The following is a 23,838-nucleotide window of genomic DNA, read 5'->3' on the forward strand; positions in this document are numbered from 1 at the left end:
CTCCCAAACCCCACTCAGGTTCTGTGCCGCTACAGCCCCTGTATAACCCCCCTACCTCCTCACCATGTTCCATAGCCTCCTCACCCAGACGTTTAAGAACACGGGGGGGGGGAGGCTCCGTACACCCTCCCATTCCACCCCAGTGGACAGCCCAAGCAAAAGGCTGCCATTTTCTTAACCTTCTTTTACTGGGCTTTTCCTTCCCGCTGATCCTCCTCCCAAACCCCACTCAGGTTCTCTCCCTCTTTTTATAATCAATTAATAAAGAATAAATGATTTTTAAACAATGGTGACTATTTCCTTTGAAAGCAAGCTGGGGGAAGGGGGAGGGTGGGTTCCTTACAGAGAATGAGTCAATAAAGGGGGTGGGTTTTCAGGAAGGATAAACAAACATAAATTTCACACTGTAGCCTGGCCAGTCATGAAACTGGTTTTCAAAGCTTCCCTAATGCGCAGCGCTTCATCGTGTGCTCTTCTAATCGCCCTGGTGTCTGGCTGCGAGTAATCAGCAGCCAGGCGATTTGCCTCAGCCTCCCACCCTGCCATAAAGGTCTCCCCCTTGCTCTCACAGAGATTGTGAAGCACACAGCAAGCAGTAATAACAATGGGGATATTGGTTTGGCTGAGGTCTGAGCAAGTCAATAAGGATCGCCAGCGACCTTTTAAACGGCCAAATGCACATTCTACCACCATTCTGCACTTGCTCAGCCTGTAGTTGAACAACTCCTGACTCCTGTCCAGGCTGCCTGTGTATGGCTTCATGAGCCATGGCATTAAGGGGTAGGCTGGGTCCCCAAGAACAACAATTGGCATTTCAACATCCCCCACGGTTATTTTCTGGTCCGGAAAGTAAGTCCCTTGCTGCAGCCGTTTAAACAGATTGGTGTTCCTGAAGACGCGAGCGTCATGAACCCTTCCCGGCCAGCCCACATGGATGTTGGTGAAACGTCCCTTGTGATCCACAAGTGCTTGCAGCACCATTGAGAAGTACCCCTTGCGGTTTATGTACTGGGTACCCTGGTGCTCCGGTGCCAAGATAGGAATATGGGTTCCATCTATTGCCCCACCACAGTTAGGGAATCCCATTGCAGCAAAGCCATCCACTATGACCTGCACATTTCCCAGAGTCACTACCTTTCGTAGCAGCACCTCCGTGACTGCTTTGGCTACTTGCATCACAGCAGCCCCCACAGTAGATTTGCCCACTCCAAATTGATTCCCGACTGACCGGTAGCTGTCTGGCGTTGCAAGCTTCCACAGGGCTATCGCCACTCGCTTCTCAACTGTGAGGGCTGCTCTCATCTTGGTATTCTGGCGCTTCAGGGCAGGAGAAAGCAAGTCACAAAGTTCCATGAAAGTGCCCTTACGCATGCGAAAGTTTCTCAGCCACTGGGAATCGTCCCACACCTGCAACACTATGCGGTCCCACCAGTCTGTGCTTGTTTCCCGGGCCCAGAATCGGCGTTCCAAGCCTATAACCTGGCCCATTAACATCATAATCTCCAAAGCACCGGGGCCCGCGGTCTCAGAGAATTCTGTGTCCGTGTCCATGTCCTCATCACGCTGGTCGCTGCGCTGCAATCGCCGCCTCCTCCTCCTCGCCTCTTTTTTCTGGTCCTGTGTAAGCATAAACTCCACGAGAAAGCGCGAGGTGTTTATAATGTTCAAGACTGCGTTCTGGAGCACAACGGGATCCATGCTTGATGCAGAATGGAGTCTGCAGAGTTCACTCAGGAAAAAAGGCGCGAAATGGTTGTCTGCCGTTGCTTTCAGGGAGGGAGGGGGAGGCTGTACCCAGAACTACCTGCGACAATGTTTTTTGCCCCATCATGCACTGGGGTCTCAACCCAGAATTCCAAGGGGGGTGGAGACTGCGGGAACTATGGGATAGCTATGTAAAAGCTACCCACAATGCAACGCTCTGGAAATCGATGCTACTATGGTAGCTTGGACGCACACCACCGAATTAATGGTGCCTAGTGTGGCCGAATACATTCGAATTTATAAAATCGGTTTCCTAAATTCGAATTATATAAATTCGGATTAATCCTGTAGTGTAGACATACCCATTCCCTCTTAAAGGTGCCAGTCACATTCAGACAATCCCCCATGACTACTTCCTACTAAAGGAATTAATGTAGTTTATGTAAATATTTTTGCAAAGAAAAAATGTGCTTAATAGGCATCTCTTGTTACTGAAGAGAAACAAACAAATAATTTTCCAGTCATTTTTCTTTTAATTAGAAAATCTATTAACTTGTCCATTTCAACTTTGGCATAGAACGAAGCAGTGAAGATAATAATTCTATAGTCAAATTACAGTGGGAAATTTTATTGGTTCTGATTACCAGAATCCAAATGCTAACACAAAAAAGTCATTGTTATACTTAGCTCTTAGAAATTTTCATCTGTTGATTTCAGAGTGCTTTACACAGGAAGGTAAAGTAAAAATTCAAAGACTTTTGCCAGTTGCAGACATGTTAGAGAGATTTTAATTGTTATAGATTGCCTTCCTTGAGATTCTGGGACACTTTTTCATTTTCCACACTCTTGCCAGCCATTTGCCAGCTTCTGTTGAAACCATCTGCTGTCACTACTCCTGTGCTATGCCTAAGAGAGATCTTTCATCTCAGAAATTACTACTACGGCAATTGGCAATGAATTGTGTGTTTAGTCTCCTGAGTCATAAATAAAGGTGTTTTTACAGCATTTAGATAAACATTGACTTCTTTATGTGGAACTTCCACACTCACTGAAACCACATCTACTCATTGCTATTCACTTATCCAAGATATCCGTGAGATTTTGCAAATAGGATATAGCTTATAATTTCCTGTTTTGGAGTAATTTTAGCATTTTAATGGGTTCAGTTGAGTCCAAATATCTTAATAATTTGATACAATCTGTAAACAAAATAATTAAATATATGTCTAGGGCCTGGGTCTAATGTTATGTATACTGGTTTTACTCTGGTGTAGGTCCATTGACTTCAGTGGTAACTCTTGGTTTAAACTGGTGTAAGTAAGATCAGACCTCTAATATTCAGAGACCGCCCAGTACCACCCTTATGTTGAGTTGTACCTTACCCCACATGCACTGATTTTAATAGTACTACCAGTGGTGTAAGGTCTGACTTAGTGTGACTCAAGAATGGCAGAATTGGGCCAAAGGTAAATAACTGATTGTGATGAATGGATACAATCAATAGCAAATTCATTTATGAAGTAGTGCTAATTGGTGTTCTACTTAATAGGATTATTTATAGTGCAGCCTACAGTAATGTAATCTCTCACTGGACATCCATATTTACACAATAATTTGTATAGCTATATAACGGCACGAAGTTAAATTCCCAAGCCCATTAGTATACTCATGTAAGAATGTGTGTGAACAAGCCATGAACATGTTTAGAATAGAAAAAATATCAAGCTAAAGTATAGATGTATAAAAATGCTATTTTAGATTAAAAAAAGCCTACAAAATCTATAAAAGGCTGGTCAGAAACATATGCATTTTTACACATTACAGTAGGAAGTGAAATGGGCTGTAATCAAGGCACAAGAACACCACAGTTGTTAATTTTACATTCTACTACAGGCCTTTCATTGTACGTAGATACATCTTCTAGTTTCTGAAGAACTTCTGTACCTTCAATCAGCTGTCTAAAGTAAAGGTGGAAATTATATATACATAAAAAGTCAGTAAAATTATAATTAACTATCTGATCACTACCATAAAGCTCTATAGTTTTAGTAATCTATTTGACCATTTGAGTTCCATGGTATTCATTTTCCAGTACAAGTTATGTTAAATGTGCATGATTTAACAAAAATGTAGGAACATACATATGTATAAATGATGCATATGGGTAGAGGATCAGGAAAATACACCAACAATTTGAAGATCAGGAAACACTATAATTTAGTAGTGAATACAACTGTGTTATCTACCTTTAGTGCCTGTCAGTGGTCAGAGCAAGTCAGTTAGAAATCCTGAATTCCTTCTATTAGGCTATAATAACATAACTATAGTTTTCTCAATATGGCTGTCTCTTAAAATAAAGGGTTCATGTCTTATATGTTCTTTTCTTTATAGGTTTCAGAGTAGCAGCCGTGTTAGTCTGTATCCGCAAAAATAACAGGAGTACTTGTGGCACCTTAGAGACTAACAAATTTATTAGAGCATAAGCTTTCGTGGGCTACAACCCACTTCTTCGGATGCATATAGAGTGAACCATATATTGAGGAGATATATATACACACACATACAGAGAGCATGAACTTGTCCTCACCCACAACTATTTCACATTTGGGGACAATATATACCTTCAAGTCAGCGGCACTGCTATGGGTACCCGCATGGCCCCACAGTATGCCAACATTTTTATGGCTGACTTAGAACAACGCTTCCTTAGCTCTCGTCCCCTAACGCCCCTACTTTACTTGCGCTACATTGATGACATCTTCATCATCTGGACCCATGGAAAAGAAGCCCTTGAGGAATTCCACCATGATTTCAATAATTTCCATCCCACCATCAACCTCAGCCTAGATCAATCCACACAAGCGGTCCATTTCCTGGACACTACTGTGCTAATAAGCGATGGTCACATAAATACCACCCTGTACCGGAAACCTACTGACCGCTACACTTACCTACATGCCTCCAGCTTCCATCCAGGACACACCACACGATCCATTGTCTACAGCCAAGCTCTAAGATATAACCGCATTTGCTCCAATCCCTCAGATAGAGACAAGCACCTACAAGATCTCTATCAAGCATTCTTAAAACTACAATACCCACCTGCTGAAGTGAAAAAACAGATTGACAGAGCCAGACGAGTACCCAGAAGTCACCTCCTACAAGACAGGGCCAACAAAGAAAATAACAGAACACCACTAGCTGTCACCTTCAGCCCCCAACTAAAACCTCTCCAGCGCATCATCAGAGATCTACAACCTATCCTGAAAGATGATCCTTTACTCTCACAGATCTTGGGAGACAGACCTGTCCTCGCTTACAGACAACCCCCCAACCTAAAGCAAATACTCACCAGCAACCACACATCACTGAACAAAAACACTGACCCAGGAACCTATCCTTGTAACAAAGCCCGATGCCAACTCTGTCCACATATCTATTCAAGTGACACCATCATAGGGCCTAATCACATCAGTCATACCATCTGTGGCTCGTTCACCTGCACATCTACCAATGTGATATATGCCATCATGTGCCAGCAATGCCCCTCTGCCATGTACATTGGCCAAACCGGACAGTCTCTACGCAAAAGAATTAATGGACACAAATCTGACATCAGGAATCATAATACTCAAAAACCAGTGGGAGAACACTTTAACCTGTCTGGCCATTCTTTGACAGACCTGCGGGTGGCTATCTTAAAACAGAAAAACTTCAAAAACAGACTCCAACGAGAGACTGCTGAGCTGGAATTGATATGCAAACTAGACACAATCAACTCAGGGCTAAATAGGGATTGGGAATGGCTGAGCCATTACAAACATTGAATCTATCTCCCCTTGTAAGTATTTTCACACTTGCTTCTTATCAAACTGTCTGTACTGAGCCATCTTGATTATCACTTCAAAAGTTTTTTTCCTCTTACTTAATTGGCCTCTCAGAGTTGGTAAGACAACTCCCACCTGTTCATGCTCTCTGTATGTGTGTGTATATATATCTCCTCAATATATGGTTCACTCTATATGCATCCGAAGAAGTGGGTTGTAGCCCACGAAAGCTTATGCTCTAATAAATTTGTTAGTCTCTAAGGTGCCACAAGTACTCCTGTTATTTTCTTTATAGGATTGTTCTTCACAGCAGACTAACATTGCAGCTGTTTGCTCTGAAAATATCCCAATATTTAGCATTTTAGGAGACAGAAAAATGCTACACTTTGAGCTATCTGTAGCTGTAATTATTCAAAGCAATATATGTTGCAGCATATAGACACCTTTCCAGAATTTTGTGGCTACAAGTGTCCATGGTATCTACTACTCTTCTTCCATTTCAAGAAGAAAAAGGTCAAGAGGAATATTGTCAGAAATTGTTCTGCATTTAATTAAAATGGTTTAGTCTCTCTCTCTCACACACACACTTTTTGAAGTCTTAGATCAGTTTTCTTCTTAATTAATCTGAATCATGAAACCGATACAATAATTTACAATTCTAAACTGTCCTGAGCTGCAATGTGCAGGGCTCAATCTTATAAAACCCTGTGTTAAGCGGTGTACACACGGGTTTGCTAGCAGTTCATGTAGAGAACTCTGCACCTTATCTTTGGCACAGGTATTGGGGATAGGGGGAGGATATGTTAGAAGGTTGTGAATGGATCACTGATGTGGAACGTGTGTCCAGGACAGGCCAATGAGGTGTGCAGTAGCTATTTTAATGTAAAAGTTTCTATTGCTATTGCAGAATGTTGTTGCATACCTGTGGAAGGCCAAGGTGTAAGGAGTGGTGTGCCAATTTATAGCATGGTAACTCCATATAGTGCTGAACTGCCCTCTTTGCGGCCACTCTTTGCTCTTGCTGGAGTAAGCTCCTAATATGTTTATACATTGGGCAATGCTATAAGAGCAGTGCTTGAAATTTCCTGTGCTTTTAAAGCAGGGAGTCCCTGGTAAGATAACAAGAGACTCCAGTGTACAGTGTAGAAATTAAAGTCAGATGCCACTGATTTAAACACATCCAGTTAGAACTTATTTTAAGTTTGTTTTTTGCATGTTGTATTGGTATGCTTTTTTTTTTTTTTTTTTTGCTTTTGAAATGCTGTACTCCTCTATGGTGCATTAGACAATAATCACCCTGGCATGAGAGTCTTGTGCCTCCCACACTCCCAGTCCCTTTATGCTAGGAACCGCTAGCTGGGTAAAAGGATCTTAAAAGCCCCAGGGTGAAATCCTGCCTCCACTGAAGTCATTGGGAGTTTTGCCATTGTCTTCAATGGGGCCAGGATTTCATTCCTGGCTCTGGCTGGGGAAGGATTCCCCTGGTGCAAGCAGTGCAGAGGCAGCTATATGCTGCTTTCCCAGGACATCTTTGCAATCTTTGGGAGGCTGTTTTTTCTTAGGCCAGGTCTACATTAGGAGCGCTTTGTCCATATAACTGTACTAGTATGCTGTACTGACAAAGTGCTTTTAGTGTGGATGTAGCTTATACTGGCAAAACTATGCTTTTTCCAGTATAGCTTATTCTAGCCTGCCCGAGTGAAATACATTATACCAGTAAGAGTGCAGTTTTGCAGGTATATAACTGTCTACACTAGGGATTTTTGTTGGCTCAGCTATGTCAGTCAGCAATAGCACCTCATCACACCTCTGAACAACACAGCTATGATAGCAAAAGTCTACTGTATACACCTGGACATACACAGGGCCCTAGACCTGCCTTATGTTTTGCCAGGAGCCTCTCTAGCCCCTGGTGTAGCTTCAGACTGGGAGGGTGCAAAAGTGGCTTAAACCCTCTGCCCCGAGCTGTGAGTTCTGTGCGGTGCCTCTCAGAGATGCAGCACAGAATCTCAATCTTGGGCAGTGGTGTCTTAGATAGCTAGGAGTATTTTTTTAAAAACATTTTAAAATGTCTCTGTAGTATACATACCCAAAAGCCACATATTTTTTATCCATATAGGGAGCTGGCTGTAGTGTGATATAAAACTGTGAACCATTGCTGTGACGTCCCTTGTTGGCCATCCCAAGAATCCCTCTTTTGTTGTGAGGAATGGAAAAGTTTTCATCTAGAAAGTTTACAGTAATAAATGATCATAGATTTAGTTTGCCTCCTTCCACTTTTACTCACTTTTGCAACTGCTACAGCCCCTCCTCTTCTACAACCCCTTTCTCGCCTCTTGCTTCCTTCTCCCTCTCCCCCATTCTTATTACTTTCTTTCCTATTATATACTGTACATTGGGAGCCTTTCAGCAGGTCTCCCTTCAACTTGCCCCCAAGCTACTGAATGGAAACGAAGGGAATTACAGCTTCCTTTGACTCTGGATCACTGGATTCTGCTTCCTAGAAAGAGGTTTAGGAATAATTTTGGGTTATCCTCCTGGAAAAAAACCTTAGTGATAAATATTCAAAATGTAGTTGCTAACATGCTGCAGACTTTTTTAATATTATGACAATTCTGCTATAGCATCTTTTATCTGAGGATCTCAGAGCACTTGAGAAATAACAGTGTATAGGCTGGTTAGCATTATTCCTATTTTATGGATGAGGAAACTGAGGCACTTAGAAGTGAATGGCCTGATTTTCAGCAGTGCTAAGTACTCATCGTTCTGTGCCATAATGACTTGTCCTGAGTCAGATGGTAAGTCAACAGCAGAACCCAGAACTGCTGACTCCTAGACTCTGATTCTAACCCTCCATATTAACTTCCATTTGCTAATTTTTAGGGAGCACCAAGTTCTATCATGTTCTGGGAACTATATGATTAAAGGCCAGCTGGGGCTATGGGATGGGATAAAAAGGGAGAGAGTTAGCAGTGGTGACAACACTGGATTTATTGCAGTTTCTTCCCTTGGCATTAGACGGGTGAGGATGAAAAGAGACACTGGGCTACAATTTTCTTTCCACCTTTGCTCAGTGTTCTGTGCAGCGATCAGAGAAAATCCAAAATCCAGTGCAGCCATTGTCACCACAGAGCTTACTTTCCTCACCAAAGTACACATTACACAATGCCATGCTTAAACACAATTAACTAAACCACATAAAACAGAAGCTATTTTATCAGAACAGCTTACAATAACTGGCATGTTTATTTATAAGACTCGCTCAGTGCTGTTTGCTGCATATGGAGAGTTAACAAGAGCAAATAAAAAGCAAACTGAAGTCAAAGGAGTTACAGCAGGGATGGGGAGAAGAGCTAAAAGAGCAGAGAGGTAGGCAGCAGCTTATGCAGGGACCTGAAGGCCAGGACAAGTTGCTTAGGACTGTTGTGAAGGATGAGGGGATTAGTTGAGGGGTAGAACATGGCTGGAGTGGCAGGTAATTTAGATATTTGCAGCAGGATTTCGGAAGGATGACAGGCTATCATGGAGAAGATGGAGAGTTGTTTAGCAAATACACTCATAGCACAAAGAACAGATTTTTAATTGAGGAAGTCTGAGTGGTCCCTGGATTTTCTCCAGAAGCATTCCGTGGTGCAGAAGAGTAATGGATGCAAAGTGTAAGACACATTTTGGAGGTGGGAGAGCCCAAGGAACAGGGTGCAGAAGAGAAAAGAGTTGTTGATGAACGTGAGGCAGCTGAGGAGAGGGAGGCCAGGGAGGGAAAGAAAGAGGGTGGAAAGCCTCAGAGAATGAATGCTGGTGGACAGGAGGTCACAGAAGGAATGTGAGATATGCCTGGGGGATGGGGATGGTGGAGGAATTGATACAGATCTGCAAGCTGAAACATCTCTAAGCCCCTTTGCTGCTTAGGCAGATATATCATATTGTGTAAGCAAGAACCCAAGGAGAGCTCTTCACAAACTCAAAAGGAATGATGGAAATTTGGGCTGAAGATGTGAGTAGGGATTTTATTATTCTTCCATGTTTTGTTATTCTTACTCTATTTGAGGTTTGTTCTCCCAAACTAATTAATAAAAATGGCAATTAAATTCTAAATGAAACAGTTGCTCCTATGCTGCTGCTTGTGAATTGCAGTAATGACTTCAGCAGTGTAATTTTGGATTAGGCTTCGTTTTAAAAAAACAATACTTCAGTCTAAGTGGTTTTCTGTAATTACCTCAGTACTTTGCGCTAATTTCAGGGAAATGTAGAAACATCCCATTCATTTCACAGAATATTGAAGTGAATGGATGTTTGTCAACTGTGGACATTCATAGAATCTTAGCATCTGTGAGTGGCATCTGTCACTGATCTCAGACAGCAAAAATATCTATGTAAATAGTTTGGTGGAAAACAGTAGGAAAGCCATATAATCATCACATTAAAATTCCATATCTGAGTGACCACCTTTATAAAGGACTGAAAAGAATTATCTTTTAATTTTAAAAGAGGGTTCAATATGGAAAATCTTCTCTTTTGAAGAATCGGTATTTGTGGTGTGTGAAAGAGGGTAATAAAATTCCTTTTAGGGACAATTATAAGGTTGACAGAACTCAAATTAAGTCTATTTTAAAATTAAATTACTTTCCTAATCCTATATCTACTGCTGCCTCAAATAGAATTACAAGAGTGATAAAAGACAAGCTTCTCTCCAAGATAACAAATGACAGGTACTGGGTTTGTCTGGAGGAACACACACAGAGTTGCAAGTTACTAAATCCTCTAATTCTAATCCTGACTCTGCCAATGTCTTGCTGTGTGGCCTTGGGCTAGTCACTTTTCCTCTCTTAGTTTTCCCTATCTGTAAAATGGAGAACACACTACTTACCTCACATGGATGTTGTGAGGATTAACATTGGAACAGCATGTTGTATATGTAAAGCACTATAAAATATTAAGGACTAGAGTGGCATTTATGCCACAATCCTGCACAGAGTGGTGTGGAGCTACACCAGTCCAGGAGGAGCAACGGCAGAGGTTGTGCCTCAGGCACACACTCTCCCAGCTGGGGCTGCCCAGTGCACACTGCTGTTTGTTTTAGGATTGCCCAGATTGTTCCTGCCAGCAGGAAAGCCCACAGTTTCCAGAACAGCTCTGGAGCAGGTGCATTGAAAGAGAACATATAAAGAATAGCAGATGCACAGCTGGTAGTGTTCCAGTACCGTCTGTATTAGTTATCTATGCAGCATGGGTGGGGAAGAGGAATCGGATGAAGATTTCTAGCACGTTATTAAAATGTCTTGGTTTCCATTGATTTATCTTATAGACCTGATGGATGGTTTCCCCAGGAAACAGGTTACTTTCTTGCTGAGAATCCTGTGTTCTGAGGATCTATGCTTCACACTACTCCAGGTACATGTGATGTTGGAAGGAGGACAGGCCACTCTCCGACTTTCTCTTGCCCAATTTTTGGTAGGCAATATGCAGTGCTGCCTGAGGGAAAGTGACAGGGACTCTGAGAAAAGTTTGCAGGCTTTGTGGGAATCACTTGTTTAATTTTCAATGACTTGAAAGTTCCTGTAAACTTTCCTCCATGTCTATGCTACTTTCCAGCAAGGCAGCACCGTGGCAATAATTCATATGTTCCTAAAAACAGTCCAATTACCTGGATATAGTTTAAATGCAAACTTTGGCCCTTTTGCTTAGTCCTGCAGTCTCAAGGTGCGAATCACTTCTTATTGTCACTGAAAACTTAACTGTCTTTGAAAATAAAGACTGCAGTTACACTTGGTGGGTGAGGTAATATCTTTTATTGGACCGACTTCAAGAAGAGCGTTGTGTGGCTCGAAAGCTTGTCTTTCTCACTAAGGGTACGTCTTCACTACCCGCCGGACTGGCGGGTAGCAATTGATCTATCGGGGCTCGATTTATCGCGTCTCGATTTAGATGCGATAAATCAATCCCCGAACGCGCTCCCCGTCGACTCCGGAACTCCACCAGGGCAAGAGGCAGAAGCGGAGTTGACGGGGGAGCCGTGGCCATCGATCCCGCGCCGTGAGGACGGGAGGTAAGTCGATCCAAGATACGTCAACTTCAGCTACGCTATTCTCGTAGCTGAAGTTGCGTATCTTAGATCGATCCCCCCCCCCCCCCCCCAGTGTAGACCAGCCCTAACAGAAGTTTGTCCAATAAAAGCTATTACCTCACCCACCTTGTCTCTCTAATATCGTGGGACCAACACGGCTACAACTACACTGCATGCAGTTACACTTGGCAGTTCTGAACTGTAGGCAGAAGGCCAGTTTGCTGAAATGTGACAATTTACAACACTGGCAGTAAGGACGCTTTATGTAAGAGAATATAGACTAGTTCCCAGCTGGCTTGAACGGTCATAAAATATCTTTACGGCTAATTGTTAATCTAAACAGACCCTTCCCCCTTTAAATTGCTGCTTTGACTGTTTATTTGAGTTGTTCTTCTTAAATATTGCTCTGCCATTGACAATTTTATTATTCTTATGATTATAGGGGTTTGCACCTTTGGTTTGATGTTATGATATGTAGCTCCTGTTCAGTAATTCTAGATTCTCACAGTTAGAGTTGAGAGACTAAGGGTCTGGCTCTAATCTCACTCTGGTGTAAATCAGGGGTAACTCCATAAAGTCAGTGAAGTAACAATGCTGTATAAATGAGATCAAAATCTGGTCCTAAGACTCTAAAGCTGCCTGATTCCAGTTTTCTCAGAGTGAAAAACAAGTAACTTCCATTAATTTCAGCATATTTAAACCATCCCAGTATAATGATGTGACAGAGGCCCATTGGTGCCAGCTGGCAAAGGTTTTGCTCTTCTGTAACAGCAACTCCTAGCAGGCTTGACAAACTCACTATACGTAGCGCACCTCTTTCATAATATTTATCCATGAAGAAAATCATGTGAGGTCTTAAATGAAAGCCAGTGCCCCACTGGTTATGTACATATACTATTTAAAAAGTTATGTATGTATACTAAAAATATGTTCCTAAAGTCTGTATTAAGGGAGAGTAGACAAACAGGTTTCTACCAGACAAAGAATGTTCATTCACCTGTCTCTGTTGGTCCGCAGGTAAAGTAAGCATTGTAAATAACAGTGGGGAGTCATTTACATACAAAGTCAACAGGAGGATATGAAATCAATAGAAAAAACAAGAGACAGGGGTTCTATTGTCACTGAAGACAGACCAAGAACTTTGGGATATAAGCAGAAGTCAAGGAGAAACCCCTTTATCCTGCACCATGGAAGTAAACAGAGAGTGCATTTACATTCATAAAAATGAGATCTCAATCAGCCTCGGTAGGAAATACTATAAAAGCCTTTGGGTGAGATAAGACTGCTTTAGACAGGAGGTTAGCCTGTTAAGTTTAGTCTCTAAAAAGCATATACTTATTTTGTTTTATATGTAATCCTTCTATATCCATTATTCTTAATCGCTATCTCTTATTCTTGGTCTTTGATAATAAATTTATGATTGTTTTCGCTATAAACTTATCTTAGTGCTGTGGTATTGCACAAAGAGCTGATCCTGAGTTGAATTGTGGAAGCTGGTGTGTATAGTGTTCCCTTGGGGACATCAGGCACAGTATTACTGTTAGTGTTCAGTCAATAAGGGGCTGAACACTAGAGGGAAATGCTTCAAAGGGTTTGGGGACTGGGGTTCATCTATTGGTTACAGCTGTCAGGGAAAGTAAGGGCAGGCAGAGCCCTGAGGAGATTGTTTGGGTGGCTAACAGGCTGATGATGTCAAGGAGCTGACACCCAGTTAATCACCAGAAAGTCTTTCTACTGCTGGAGGCAGGGGGGTAACAAGGTTTTTCACAGTCCTGGCCATTCTGAGAATCATCACAAATGAATATGTGGTATCAGTGGAAGCACAGAACCCACACTTAACATTTACCCATTATAGTGCTTCAAATTTTCAAAGCCCTTTTACAAGCATGAATGTTCATAACATTCCTGTCAGGTAGGTTGTTAAGTATTATCCTTATTTTACAGTTGGAGAAAATGGACACAGACAGGTGAAGCTGAAAAATCACATAGTGAGTCAGTGGCAGAGCCAGGATTACCAGTCAGAAAATCAACCCACTAAAGCAGTTTGCCAGGAGAACTATGTTAATAACAATTAGAGAATAATCCTGACTGATACGAGAAAGTCTGAAACCACTGTTGAGATGTAAGTGATGAAAATGAAAGAAAAGAAAAAAAAACTAACTAAACCTGAGAACACTTCAGTGAAAATCCAGTTATTTACTGGAAGTTTGGCTTATGCATGGTAAGATAAGGAAATTTAAATATACCTTCAAAAGTGGGTCCATAAATTGACTCACCACCATCTCCTCTTCCAGCTGTTATGTCTGTATGTGATTAGACAAAAGTGACAGAATACAAATGTTCACCACTGGCATTAATTGGCACTTTCATTGGGCAGTTTCAACAGAGGTTAAGGACATGGGTCCCAGTCCTGCAACTGATAATATGCAGGTGGACTGCTGCACCTGTATGGAGTCTGGTTTGAATTCAATGGTCTCCACACAGGTGCAACAGTCTGCCTGCATGCTATCAACTGCAGGATTGGGGCCTTACTGGAATTGCAGAATGAATTAATCTCTCACTCCAAGAGGTGGTGTCTCCAGAAATAACTACTCCATATATACAATAAGAAACTATATATATATATGTACACACACATATATACACACACACACACACACACACCTTCTTGCTGCTATGCTAATACAAGTACCTGCGTACCTAGTTTCCAATGTTTAGTAACATACTTCAAGAGTGTTGCTGGACTGAGGTACTAGTCTTAAGGAACAGATTTCAGTATATGAAAATGTGCCACAGTGAATACGCCCTGTATCCATAAATAATTACCTGTGCTTAGAACAAGGGATGATGAAAATAAGGATCTGATAATATAACAAGTCAGGGCCAGTAAGCCTTTAGTAAACTCCCAGCCATTATGCAAAGCTGACAAGTATAGGAAACACAAAAGCACAATTGAAAACAGTTTGAAAAACAAAAAACAAACAGTTCGTGTTAGTTTATTTAAAAACTCTTGTATATGCCAGTCAGGTAAAAGGAAATCCTCCTCAGAAGTAAGCCAATTATTTTAAGTTGCTCTTCTGGACCTCAGATGTATTTCTATTAGTTACTTGGGAAAAGCAAAAAGGATGTCTTGTAAATCTGATCTTAAAACGGCATTAAGTAAACAATGTTTGGAGTAGGAAGGAAACAGGGAAGAGATGCAAGGAGGTGAGAGAAGAGAAGCTGAGAGGAAGAAATGAAGGAAATCCCTTCAAACACACCTAACTATGTTTACTTTTACTGAAATGCTCTGTTTTCTTGGCTTACTCATCATTTACTAAGCTATTTCCTAGATTCATAATGACACTTTTCATGCACAATCCCAATGTTCAAATATGCTCCATGTCACCAAAACCTTTGGATATCTATGACTGGTTAAATACTCCTGTAAAGTAACATCTATACAAAACACATAGGATGTTTCTTACGGATTTTCTCAATGTTTAAATGTTTCCAGCTAATTTCCTAATTTCTTGCCAAAGAGGCTTGTGAAAAAACTTTTGGCTAATTAAAAAAATAATAATACGGACTATTGATTCCTTATCCATGTTTTGCCTATAATTAGAGAACAAGATCACCAAGAGAGAAGACACTGCTTTTTGTTGCATATACACCTCAGTTAAAACCTTGTCCATCACAAATTGGTTACATCTCTAAGTTCAGCTTTATTTTGTTGGACAAAATCTACTTTTCATGCTGATTATTCTATCCAAAATCTGAATTACACCAGATTTACAGAAGATGTTTTTAAACCCACCTCCTCCTTGTATCCAGCCATTTTTTACTAATCGATGAAAAACTGACTCTTTATAAGTAAGCTCCAGACCACTGCGAGAGGTCCCTGCTTCTCCTGTACACAAAGAGCGAAAATTCTCACAGGTTTTGGGGCACCTATCAGAATAGAGCTGCAAAATGAAGGGAAGTAAGTTTGTAAATAACTTCAAAAGGTCAGATCCTGCAGCCCTTTCTCTTGAGATAAGGGCTGCAAGACAGGGCCTCATGTTTGCTCTTTTCTTCTGTATCTTACCTCAAATAACAAGGTGCCTGTGGGCTGCTCCTGAATAGCTATGTCCAAGTACACAAACACATGCTGTTTAAATCAGGAAAAATCCAGTTTAAAAAAAAAAAAGAGTCAAATATCTTCTAAGTGTTCACTATTATGATGAAAGACAGTTTAGCTGCTCAGTAAAATGTTCTCAGGCTTCTTTTTATAATGAACCCATAATTAGGTATCAAAACAGCTTTTAGAAATAATAAAATATTAGCTATATAATCTAGTATTTTGTTGAAACAAAAAATATTCAGTAAGTTTCAGGTCATTCTTGGACAAAAAACACCATTATATTGCACTAGGAGACATCAGGCTGGGCCCATTTCATCACTGGTGTAAGCAGGTGCAGGTTCACTGAAGCTCATGTAAGATCACAACCAATTAATCCATAGTAACACTGACTGCTATACCAAATGGAATCATTTTGCTGGATGGCTAAATCACTGGTCAGATATAAGGAGGTAAATAATTAAATTCCAGTCAGCAAGAAGCAAACTTAATAATTCAGCATTTTTTTAGGATAAATTGATCTCTGATAGGAAAAAGACTTTTAAAAATTATATGACAACTGAATTAGATTTTCCAGAAACATTCACAAAAATTAACCCATTAATCAATCATCATAGTGTTTGGAAAAGGATGGAAAAGTTCAGCTGCTTATCTGAAGCTTATCTGGACATCCTGGGAGAAACCATGGCCCCGCTGAAGTCTGTTTTTGCCACTGACTTTGATGGAGCCAGGATTTCACCCCTTGAGGGTATGTCTACACAGCAGCTGGAAGCAAGCCTCCCAGCTCAGATAGACAGACTCACACTAGTGGGGCTTGAATTAGTTCACTAAAAATAGAAGTATTTACACTCAGGCATATCAGGTTGGAGTTGGGTGGACTTGAGAGCCCAAGCACCAGCCTGACCTGCAACATCCATACTCCTATTTTTAGCCTGCTAGCTTAAGCCCTGCTAGGATGAGTCTGTCTACCCAGAGTGGGAGGCTTGCTCCCAGCTGCAGTGTAGACATATTCTGGAAATCTCAAGAGAATAGGTTTAGGGCCGTCTCTAGGATTTTTGCCGCCCAAAGCAAAAACAATTTTGGCCGCCCCCCCCCCCCCCGTTTTTTAATTACCCCACCCCGGCCCCGCCTCAACTCCGCCCCTTCCCCAAATCCCCAGCCCTGTCTCCTCCCCCCAGGCTCTCAAGCCTAGGAGGGAGAGAGGGGGAGAAGTAGCGCCCGCGCCGCGGCCACTCGGAGTCTCCCCCTCCCTCCCAGGCTCTCAAGCCTGGGAGGGAGGGGGAGCAGCGGCGCGCGAAACGGCTGTTTCGCGCGCCGCAGCCGCTCGGGATCTCCCCCTCCCTCCCAGGTTTGAGAGCCTGGGAGGGAGGGGGAGACCCCGAGCGGCCGCGGCACGCGAAACAGCTGATTTGCGCGCCGCTGCTCTCCCTCCCTCCCAGGCTTGAGAGCCTGGGAGGGAGGACGAGTAGCGGCGCGCGAATCAGCTGTTTCGCGCACCGTGGCGCGCGAGCGGCAGCAGCAGCGGAGGTGAGCTAGGGCGGCCGGGGCACATTTTTAGGGGCGGCATTCTGGCGCCGGCCATGCCGCCCCTAAAAATGTGCCGCCCCAAGCACCAGCTTGTTTTGCTGGTGCCTAGAGCCGGCCCTGAATAGGTTTACTCATGAGATTTGTAGCACTGTTGATTTTGGTCCTAGCTGAAATTTCACAAGAGCATTTGTTTCTTTGGCATTTCAGCAGTTTTCATTCCAGTTCTGACCAGAAACAACTTAGCTCTATTCTGTCTATATTCCCTGGCTGCTGAGAGAGAGGGGACATTCTCTCCTTCCTCTTCCTCCTCGCTGCCAGTAGGAGGTGGCTTTCCACAATTTCCCTCCCCTCTTGGCTGCTAGGGGAAACAAAATCTCCCACCTCCTTTCTCCATTCCCTGGGTATGGAGACAACTCTTCTTCTTTTCCATAACTCTAGTGGGATTCCAGTGATTATTTCTCTTTGCTGTACCTTCCATGTGGTGGTGGGAGGGAGGAGAGGATCTAGGCACTACAGTGCAGTTGTCTCCTTTCATTTCTTGTTGGGCTTGCCATTTTGCCCAGTAAGCATGAGGTAGGGCAGGGAGCACTCTGATTAGTCTTCTGCTCAAGATAACTAGTCAGTGTATTTCACCAAAAGTCCTTTAGTATGACAGCGGCATGAACTTCATTGTAAGTCTATGGTCTTAGACATTGAGAGTGCAAATCAAGAAGTCAAAAACTGGGTGGCAACCATACTGCAAATTTATATGGATGGATCTATGAAGTCATGTCTAGAAAGTATCAATCCCTCCTATCCCCTCTCCAAGACCCCACTACCCACCAAATTGCAAGCAAACAAGCAACCCATTGATAAGTCACATCAAATAATTACAGTTAGATAGCATATAGCTGGTAACAGACCCTACAATTTCCTATTAGAAACCAGTGTAACCTGCCTTGGTGTTTTGCATATGTTTGGTGCAAAAATCCTCAGTAATAGCTTGGTAAAGTGCCACAGGTTTAAAATCTTGGTAGTTCCACTTGTCATAAGCCCACTTGAGCAGTTCTTGTTCACTTCCCAGCAGTTGGCCATCAATAAAACACATCACGCTGGAGGGATACTCCCAGGTTTCACCTTTCAGTTCCTGAATTTAGAAGAAAAAATGAAAACCTGCAGGAATTACACTTTGGATGTAGTACAGAAGCAGTCAGTAATACATACTCAGATTCCATGCTGATGAATGTGGTATAAATACCTAGTTAGATGGATTTATTTTTTTCATTTTTACTTGTTAGGTGTTTATGCTTTCCCTTCCCAAACTCCAGCCCCCCAAGACCACCACCATGAAAAATAAAACATCGGAATCATACAACTATATTTTGCAACTTCTTCTGAAATCAAGAATAAATGTCCAAAAGTTATAGAAGGCTTTCCAAAATCCTGTTATAACAGAACATGATCATAAAAACAATTATTCTGGTTCCACTTTTGGGTCAGCTTGGAGGTTTGCTTTGGCAAAACCCATTCACCAAACTAGGTGTAACCTCTATAGTTATCTATAATTAATCAAGGATTCCCCAAGGGAAGCAAGGGCTCTAAACCACATTTCAGCACACTCATATGTAATTGTTGAGTCTTGTAATTATACTGATTTTTTTATGAGATTTTTCCCACCATTGCTATACCACTTATGCAATTTCATCAGTGCAAGTAACGGTGGGAGAACTAGTATTCAGCAATGTCTGAAATTTTTAACAGAGCAACTCTAGACAACAGGGAGTAAAAACAATGGTAGCTGGTCCACTCTCATATTTCCCCATTATCTGTTCCAGTGCCACAGCAATGATGGGAGATATATTCAGATATACTAAGAAAACTCAGCATAGACATGGCCTAGGGTGGGCTTGTCTACTTTGTGAATTAGCATGCAGCAAGCCAGGGTATGAATCTATAGTGCACCAGCTTGCCATGCAGTGACTTGACATAGGGGCACTGCTACTATGCATTAAAAGTGCTGGTGGCAGTGGCCGCATGGCAAGTTTGTGCACAGGACATTCATGTCCTGGCTTGCCGTTCATTAACTCATCAAATGAGACAAAGGGCTTGCCTACATGAACAATGATGCAATATAGCAACATATGTAACCGAAAAATCATAAAGCAAGAAATTAAGAGCCAATGCTGCTCTCGGATCTATGTCTGCAATTTGTATTGATTTTAATGGACCCAAGGCTCTTGTACCACGCACATCACTAGCATATCTAAGACTCTAAATAGATTAGACTGGAACAGAGGTTGCCCCTGTTTGTTGACCTTAGTTGCAATTTTGGCAACTGTAATGATTGAGACATTTTTGTTGGCCATTGGAACAAGCATCTTTATGGTAGATATAGGTAAGGACCCTATTAGGCAAGTCAGATTTTTCATTTTTTTTTTTCATTTTTTTTTTTTAGGATTTAACATAACAAAGATTAAAGATTATATTAATGGGGGCTTTCTTGTCTTTCAGAATTAGGTTTATTATAGGAATTAACCCGGAGACTCAAGATACATTAATACATAGAAAAAAATTGCCTAAATACCTAAGCATTCACTTTTTAAACATGTTTCTTTAGATTGTGATAGTGAAATGTATTAGAGGGCAAGGACAAACCTAGCTGGTAAGGATGTAGGGTAAATTCAGTCCTGGTGAAAGCTGGCACAATTCAATTGTCTTCACTATAATGCTGCTCACTAATGCCAAGGCTGAATTTGGCCCCAAGCTTCCATATACAGCATATTAGCATCACTGTGGTAATAAGTGTTGCCTATATGACCTCTGAAGTCTTAATTTCAATGAAAAGTCTTCAAAATACTGCTTCTCTGTTGTAAAAATTCCAATTCAAAGAGGGGCTAGATTGGTAATGGTAAAAAGAGATCAGAAACTGCTATATAGAGGACCCACCTTTGGTCCTGCTATATAGAGGACCAAACGTGGGTCCTCTATATAGCAGGGAAGGAGAGCTAAGAACTGATGATGTCAAGAAGGCTGATACGTTTAAAGCATATTTTGCTTCAATCTCCATTAAAAGGGTAAATGTTGACTAAAGACTAATACACCTCTACCTCGATATAACACTATCCTGGGGAGCCAAAAAATCTTACCGCGTTATAGGTGAAACCGCGTTATATTGAACTTGCTTTGATCCACCGGAGTGCGCAGCCCCACCCCCCTGGAGCGCTGCTTTACTGCGTTATATCCGAATTCGTGTTATATCGGGTCACATTATATTGAGTTAGTGGTGTATTAACAACAATGGGCAAGGAACACAAGACAAAATAGGGAAAGAATAGGTTAAAGAATATTTAGATCAGCTAGGTTTATTCAAGTCGGCAGGGCCTGATGAAATTCAACCTAGGGTACTTAAGGAACTAGCTGAAGCAATCTTGGAATGTTAGCAATTATTTGATAACTCAGAGGATAGGTGACATCCCAGAGGACTGGAGAAGGGCAAACACAGTACCTCTCTTTAAAAAGGGGAACAAAGAGGAGCCAGGGCATTGTAGACCAGTCAGACTAATTTTGATACCTGGAAAGATACTGGAATAGTCTAAGTTCACTTGTGCCTGCCTCAACACAGGGGGCTGGACTAGATGACCACTCGAGGTGCCACCCAGTTCTACATTTCTATAATTCTATGATATACAGGACACCCCCCCCCGCCCCCAATACAGTTGAATTCTTAGTGGCAGATTTAGCAGAGATGCCAAAAATTAAATGGATGCGCAAGGTGGTCTATTCTGTTCAACCCTAGAAGTGGTCTCCTCAGACTAGGGTCCAGGCACATTGGCAGGCCAATCTGGGGAAGTTTGCACTTGCTACTGCAACTGCTGTAAATACAGGACTTGGCTTTCTAATGCTTCCCAATGCTATATCTTCTGCAAGCATTACAAATATATTTAAAATAAGGTTTCCACAGAGAAAAGGACAGACCATTGCCCTCCTCTTTTGGACTAGTCCTACCTTAGTTTTCTTCCCAAACCAAACAAAATACCTGCTTATTTTATTTGTTTCTGCACCAACCAAATGGTATTATGAAAACAACTTGGAGAAGGTATCGAACACCTTTATCTTTATCTACTGCATAGAAGAATAGCATTCACTTGACAAATCAGAACTAAATCTAGGTAATTCAAGCACAATTCACTTTGGAAAAGAGGCACCTTTTTTTTCTCCTGTAAATATTCACGCCATGCAAATTCTAATAGAGGAAGCACTACAGGCTCTGCAATCTTGGTCGGAAAATTCAGCCTCAGAGCCTAGATTTTCAAAATAAAAGGAATATTTATTTACAGGCAGTTTACTTAAAAAAATTTCCCATTACATTTTGTATTCTCTTATTCAAACAGATTAGGATCCAGGCACTATGTTTTATTTTGATTATTTCATGGCAGTTTTTTCACACATGTAACATAGCTCCAGACAGTTACACAAGACTACACCAACTGTTTTAAATTAGTATTTTAAACTTAAGAGGTTTTTTAGCATTTGCAAAAGCTGCTGCTTTCCCAACATTAACGAGTTATACTCACACTACCCCAATTAGGGAGGGAGGATAAGCAGATGGGGAAACTGCCACAGAGACATTGTGGCTCTCTGAGCATCATCAGTTGCTCTAGACTTCATGGAGAGTTGCAGATGCTCAGCATCTTGCAAGATCAATCCCAAAGCCATCGAGTGAATCAGAGGCACAGTGAGGATTAGAACTTGGAAGTTCCTGAATTCCAGTTCTTGTTACCTCTAACATTTTATGAACAGTACAGTAGAAGTTAGATATGGAACATTCCTGTTAGGCCATTTAGGCTCATCTCCTGGAGTGCAGAATAGTTTCCAGGAGTATATTTTCTAGATCTTTATTCAGGCTGGTTTGCAATGTCTCAATAATAATTTGTATTTCTATAGTACCTTTCATCTAAGAATCTCAAAATGTATTACAAACATGAACAAATTAAAGACTTAGATCCTGCAGTGCTTTACACAGATCATGGCCCTACAGCCGGGGTAGCTGGGCACTGGAGGATCATCCCAGTGTAGGAGGCTTCTACTGAACCCCCACTCTCTGTTCCCGCATTAGCGTTTGTGGCCAGGGTGTACCTTCTCCCCCCACCAGCTGTATCTGCAGCTGGTAAGTTTAGACTGCTCTAAATAAAGATGAGGGACAAGCTCAGCAGCCAGCCTGTTTAGGATTAGCGTAACAAAAGGTCACATTTGCATACCCCATCCTAAGCTGAACTGTGTGCTGCTTGGCTATGACCAAGGACCTGGGTCTAAATCTCCCAGCACCCCTGCAAGGTAGGTATTTTTACTCATTTTACAGTAGGGGAAATTGAAACGCATAGAAGGGTTAAGTGACTTGCCTAAGGTTGCAGAGCAAGTCAGACGTTGTTTCATTATATTTAAAATCTTGTGTGGCATTACAGTATGCAATAAATGCTTTAGGATCCTTCAATTGTTTGTTCTAAGTACCACATGCTTGACAACAAAAAACTGTACAACCAATAAGTAGATACCAATGTGAAGGGAACATTATAAATGCATACATAAGATTAAATTATAAACTCTAAACTTTCTAAAGAACAAAATGCAGAATTTTAAATCTTAATTTCTTAAAAATATCTAGGACCACAGACAGTCTCCTAATTTGCCTTGTATTTCATTTTAACAACAATAATGCCAGCCACTATTTTTGCAATCTCCTGTCCCTAGAGCCCATAGAAAGCAAAAACAGAAAGGAAGAATTTCAAACTGTCTGCTTTCTTCTGCTGCAACAATGGCCTGGGAAGAGTTACCTCTGCTGTACACTTTGCCACGTGGAACACAGGCTCCTTGAGAAGCCCCACCACCGTCAACTGCTGCAATTGCAGGGGACCCATGGCACCCTCACCCCACTGCACACACTGTCTCCTGGTTTTTCCTCCTTTGGTTGCTGCTCCTCTTGCTGGCTGCCCAGCCTTGCTCCGGGTCAGCTGGAGGAGGGAGTGTAAACAGAATTCTGCTCACTATAGCAACTCCAATCACAGGGCTAGTGCTCTGCAGCTTCAAGTTGTACTACAAGCCTTACTGATAGAAACTCCGCCTGCACATACATTATACATGTCCTAGTGCCGTGCAGGGAAGAGGGATTGTTTATGTGAGTGCCACTTTCACTGGGCATTTTATTAACACAGTGCTAGATCTTTAACTGCATCCTACAGCGGTCTCCTTGGGTGGAGTTTTCAAATGTGCCAAAGTGACTGAGGTGCACAACACATTGACTATCCTAGCTGTCTATCAGCAAATGAAATTTAAAAAATAGTACCACAATAGACAAAAAAAATGAAAAGGTAAATAAAGATAAATTAATAGCAATAGAATGTTTACTTTTTCTTCCCATGAGAGAGACACCTCCCACTAAAACCTCTATCCATAATTAAAACAGACCTACTTATGGAGGTTAGGTGGCTATATGGGTACGTGCACCCACCTTTCACTCTTTGGACAGTTATATTCAAATCTTCTTTTAGAAATCACACAAGAAAATTTACCTGTCTTAAGTATTTATATCACTTCTATTAACATGGTATCTAAAGTGCTTCTATGATGGTGTGTTCATCCCA

The 23,838-nt window shown here is 41.7% G+C and overlaps 1 protein-coding gene across 1 annotated transcript; it reads right to left on the reverse strand.

The window, feature by feature from the left end:
* Nucleotides 1-3,550: 3,550 nt before the first annotated feature.
* Nucleotides 3,551-23,115, reverse strand: PPIL6 (peptidylprolyl isomerase like 6). The gene is made up of 8 exons (XM_065402013.1): nt 23,032-23,115; nt 21,406-21,501; nt 18,159-18,347; nt 15,662-15,724; nt 15,392-15,539; nt 13,842-13,898; nt 7,621-7,756; nt 3,551-3,662 (listed from the first exon to the last, which is right to left on the reverse strand). Exons 1-8 carry the CDS (start codon nt 23,113-23,115, stop codon nt 3,551-3,553), a joined length of 885 nt encoding a protein of 294 aa, XP_065258085.1.
* Nucleotides 23,116-23,838: the final 723 nt, after the last annotated feature.

This window comes from Emys orbicularis, chromosome 3 (genome assembly GCF_028017835.1).
Source record: "Emys orbicularis isolate rEmyOrb1 chromosome 3, rEmyOrb1.hap1, whole genome shotgun sequence".
In the NCBI taxonomy this organism is placed as follows: domain Eukaryota; kingdom Metazoa; phylum Chordata; order Testudines; family Emydidae; genus Emys; species Emys orbicularis.

Excerpts from the sequence above, each read along its gene's own strand:
- PPIL6 (XM_065402013.1), bottom strand. The coding sequence starts at position 23,115 with ATGGGTCCCCTGCAATTGCAGCAGTTGACGGTGGTGGGGCTTCTCAAG. Across the intron at positions 21,502-23,031 it reads TGGCAAAGTGTACAGCAGAG|GCTCTGAGGCTGAATTTTCC; the intron begins GTAACTCTTCCC and ends TTGAAAATCTAG. Across the intron at positions 7,757-13,841 it reads TTATGGACCCACTTTTGAAG|ATGAAAACTTTTCCATTCCT; the intron begins GTATATTTAAAT and ends TAAACTTTCTAG.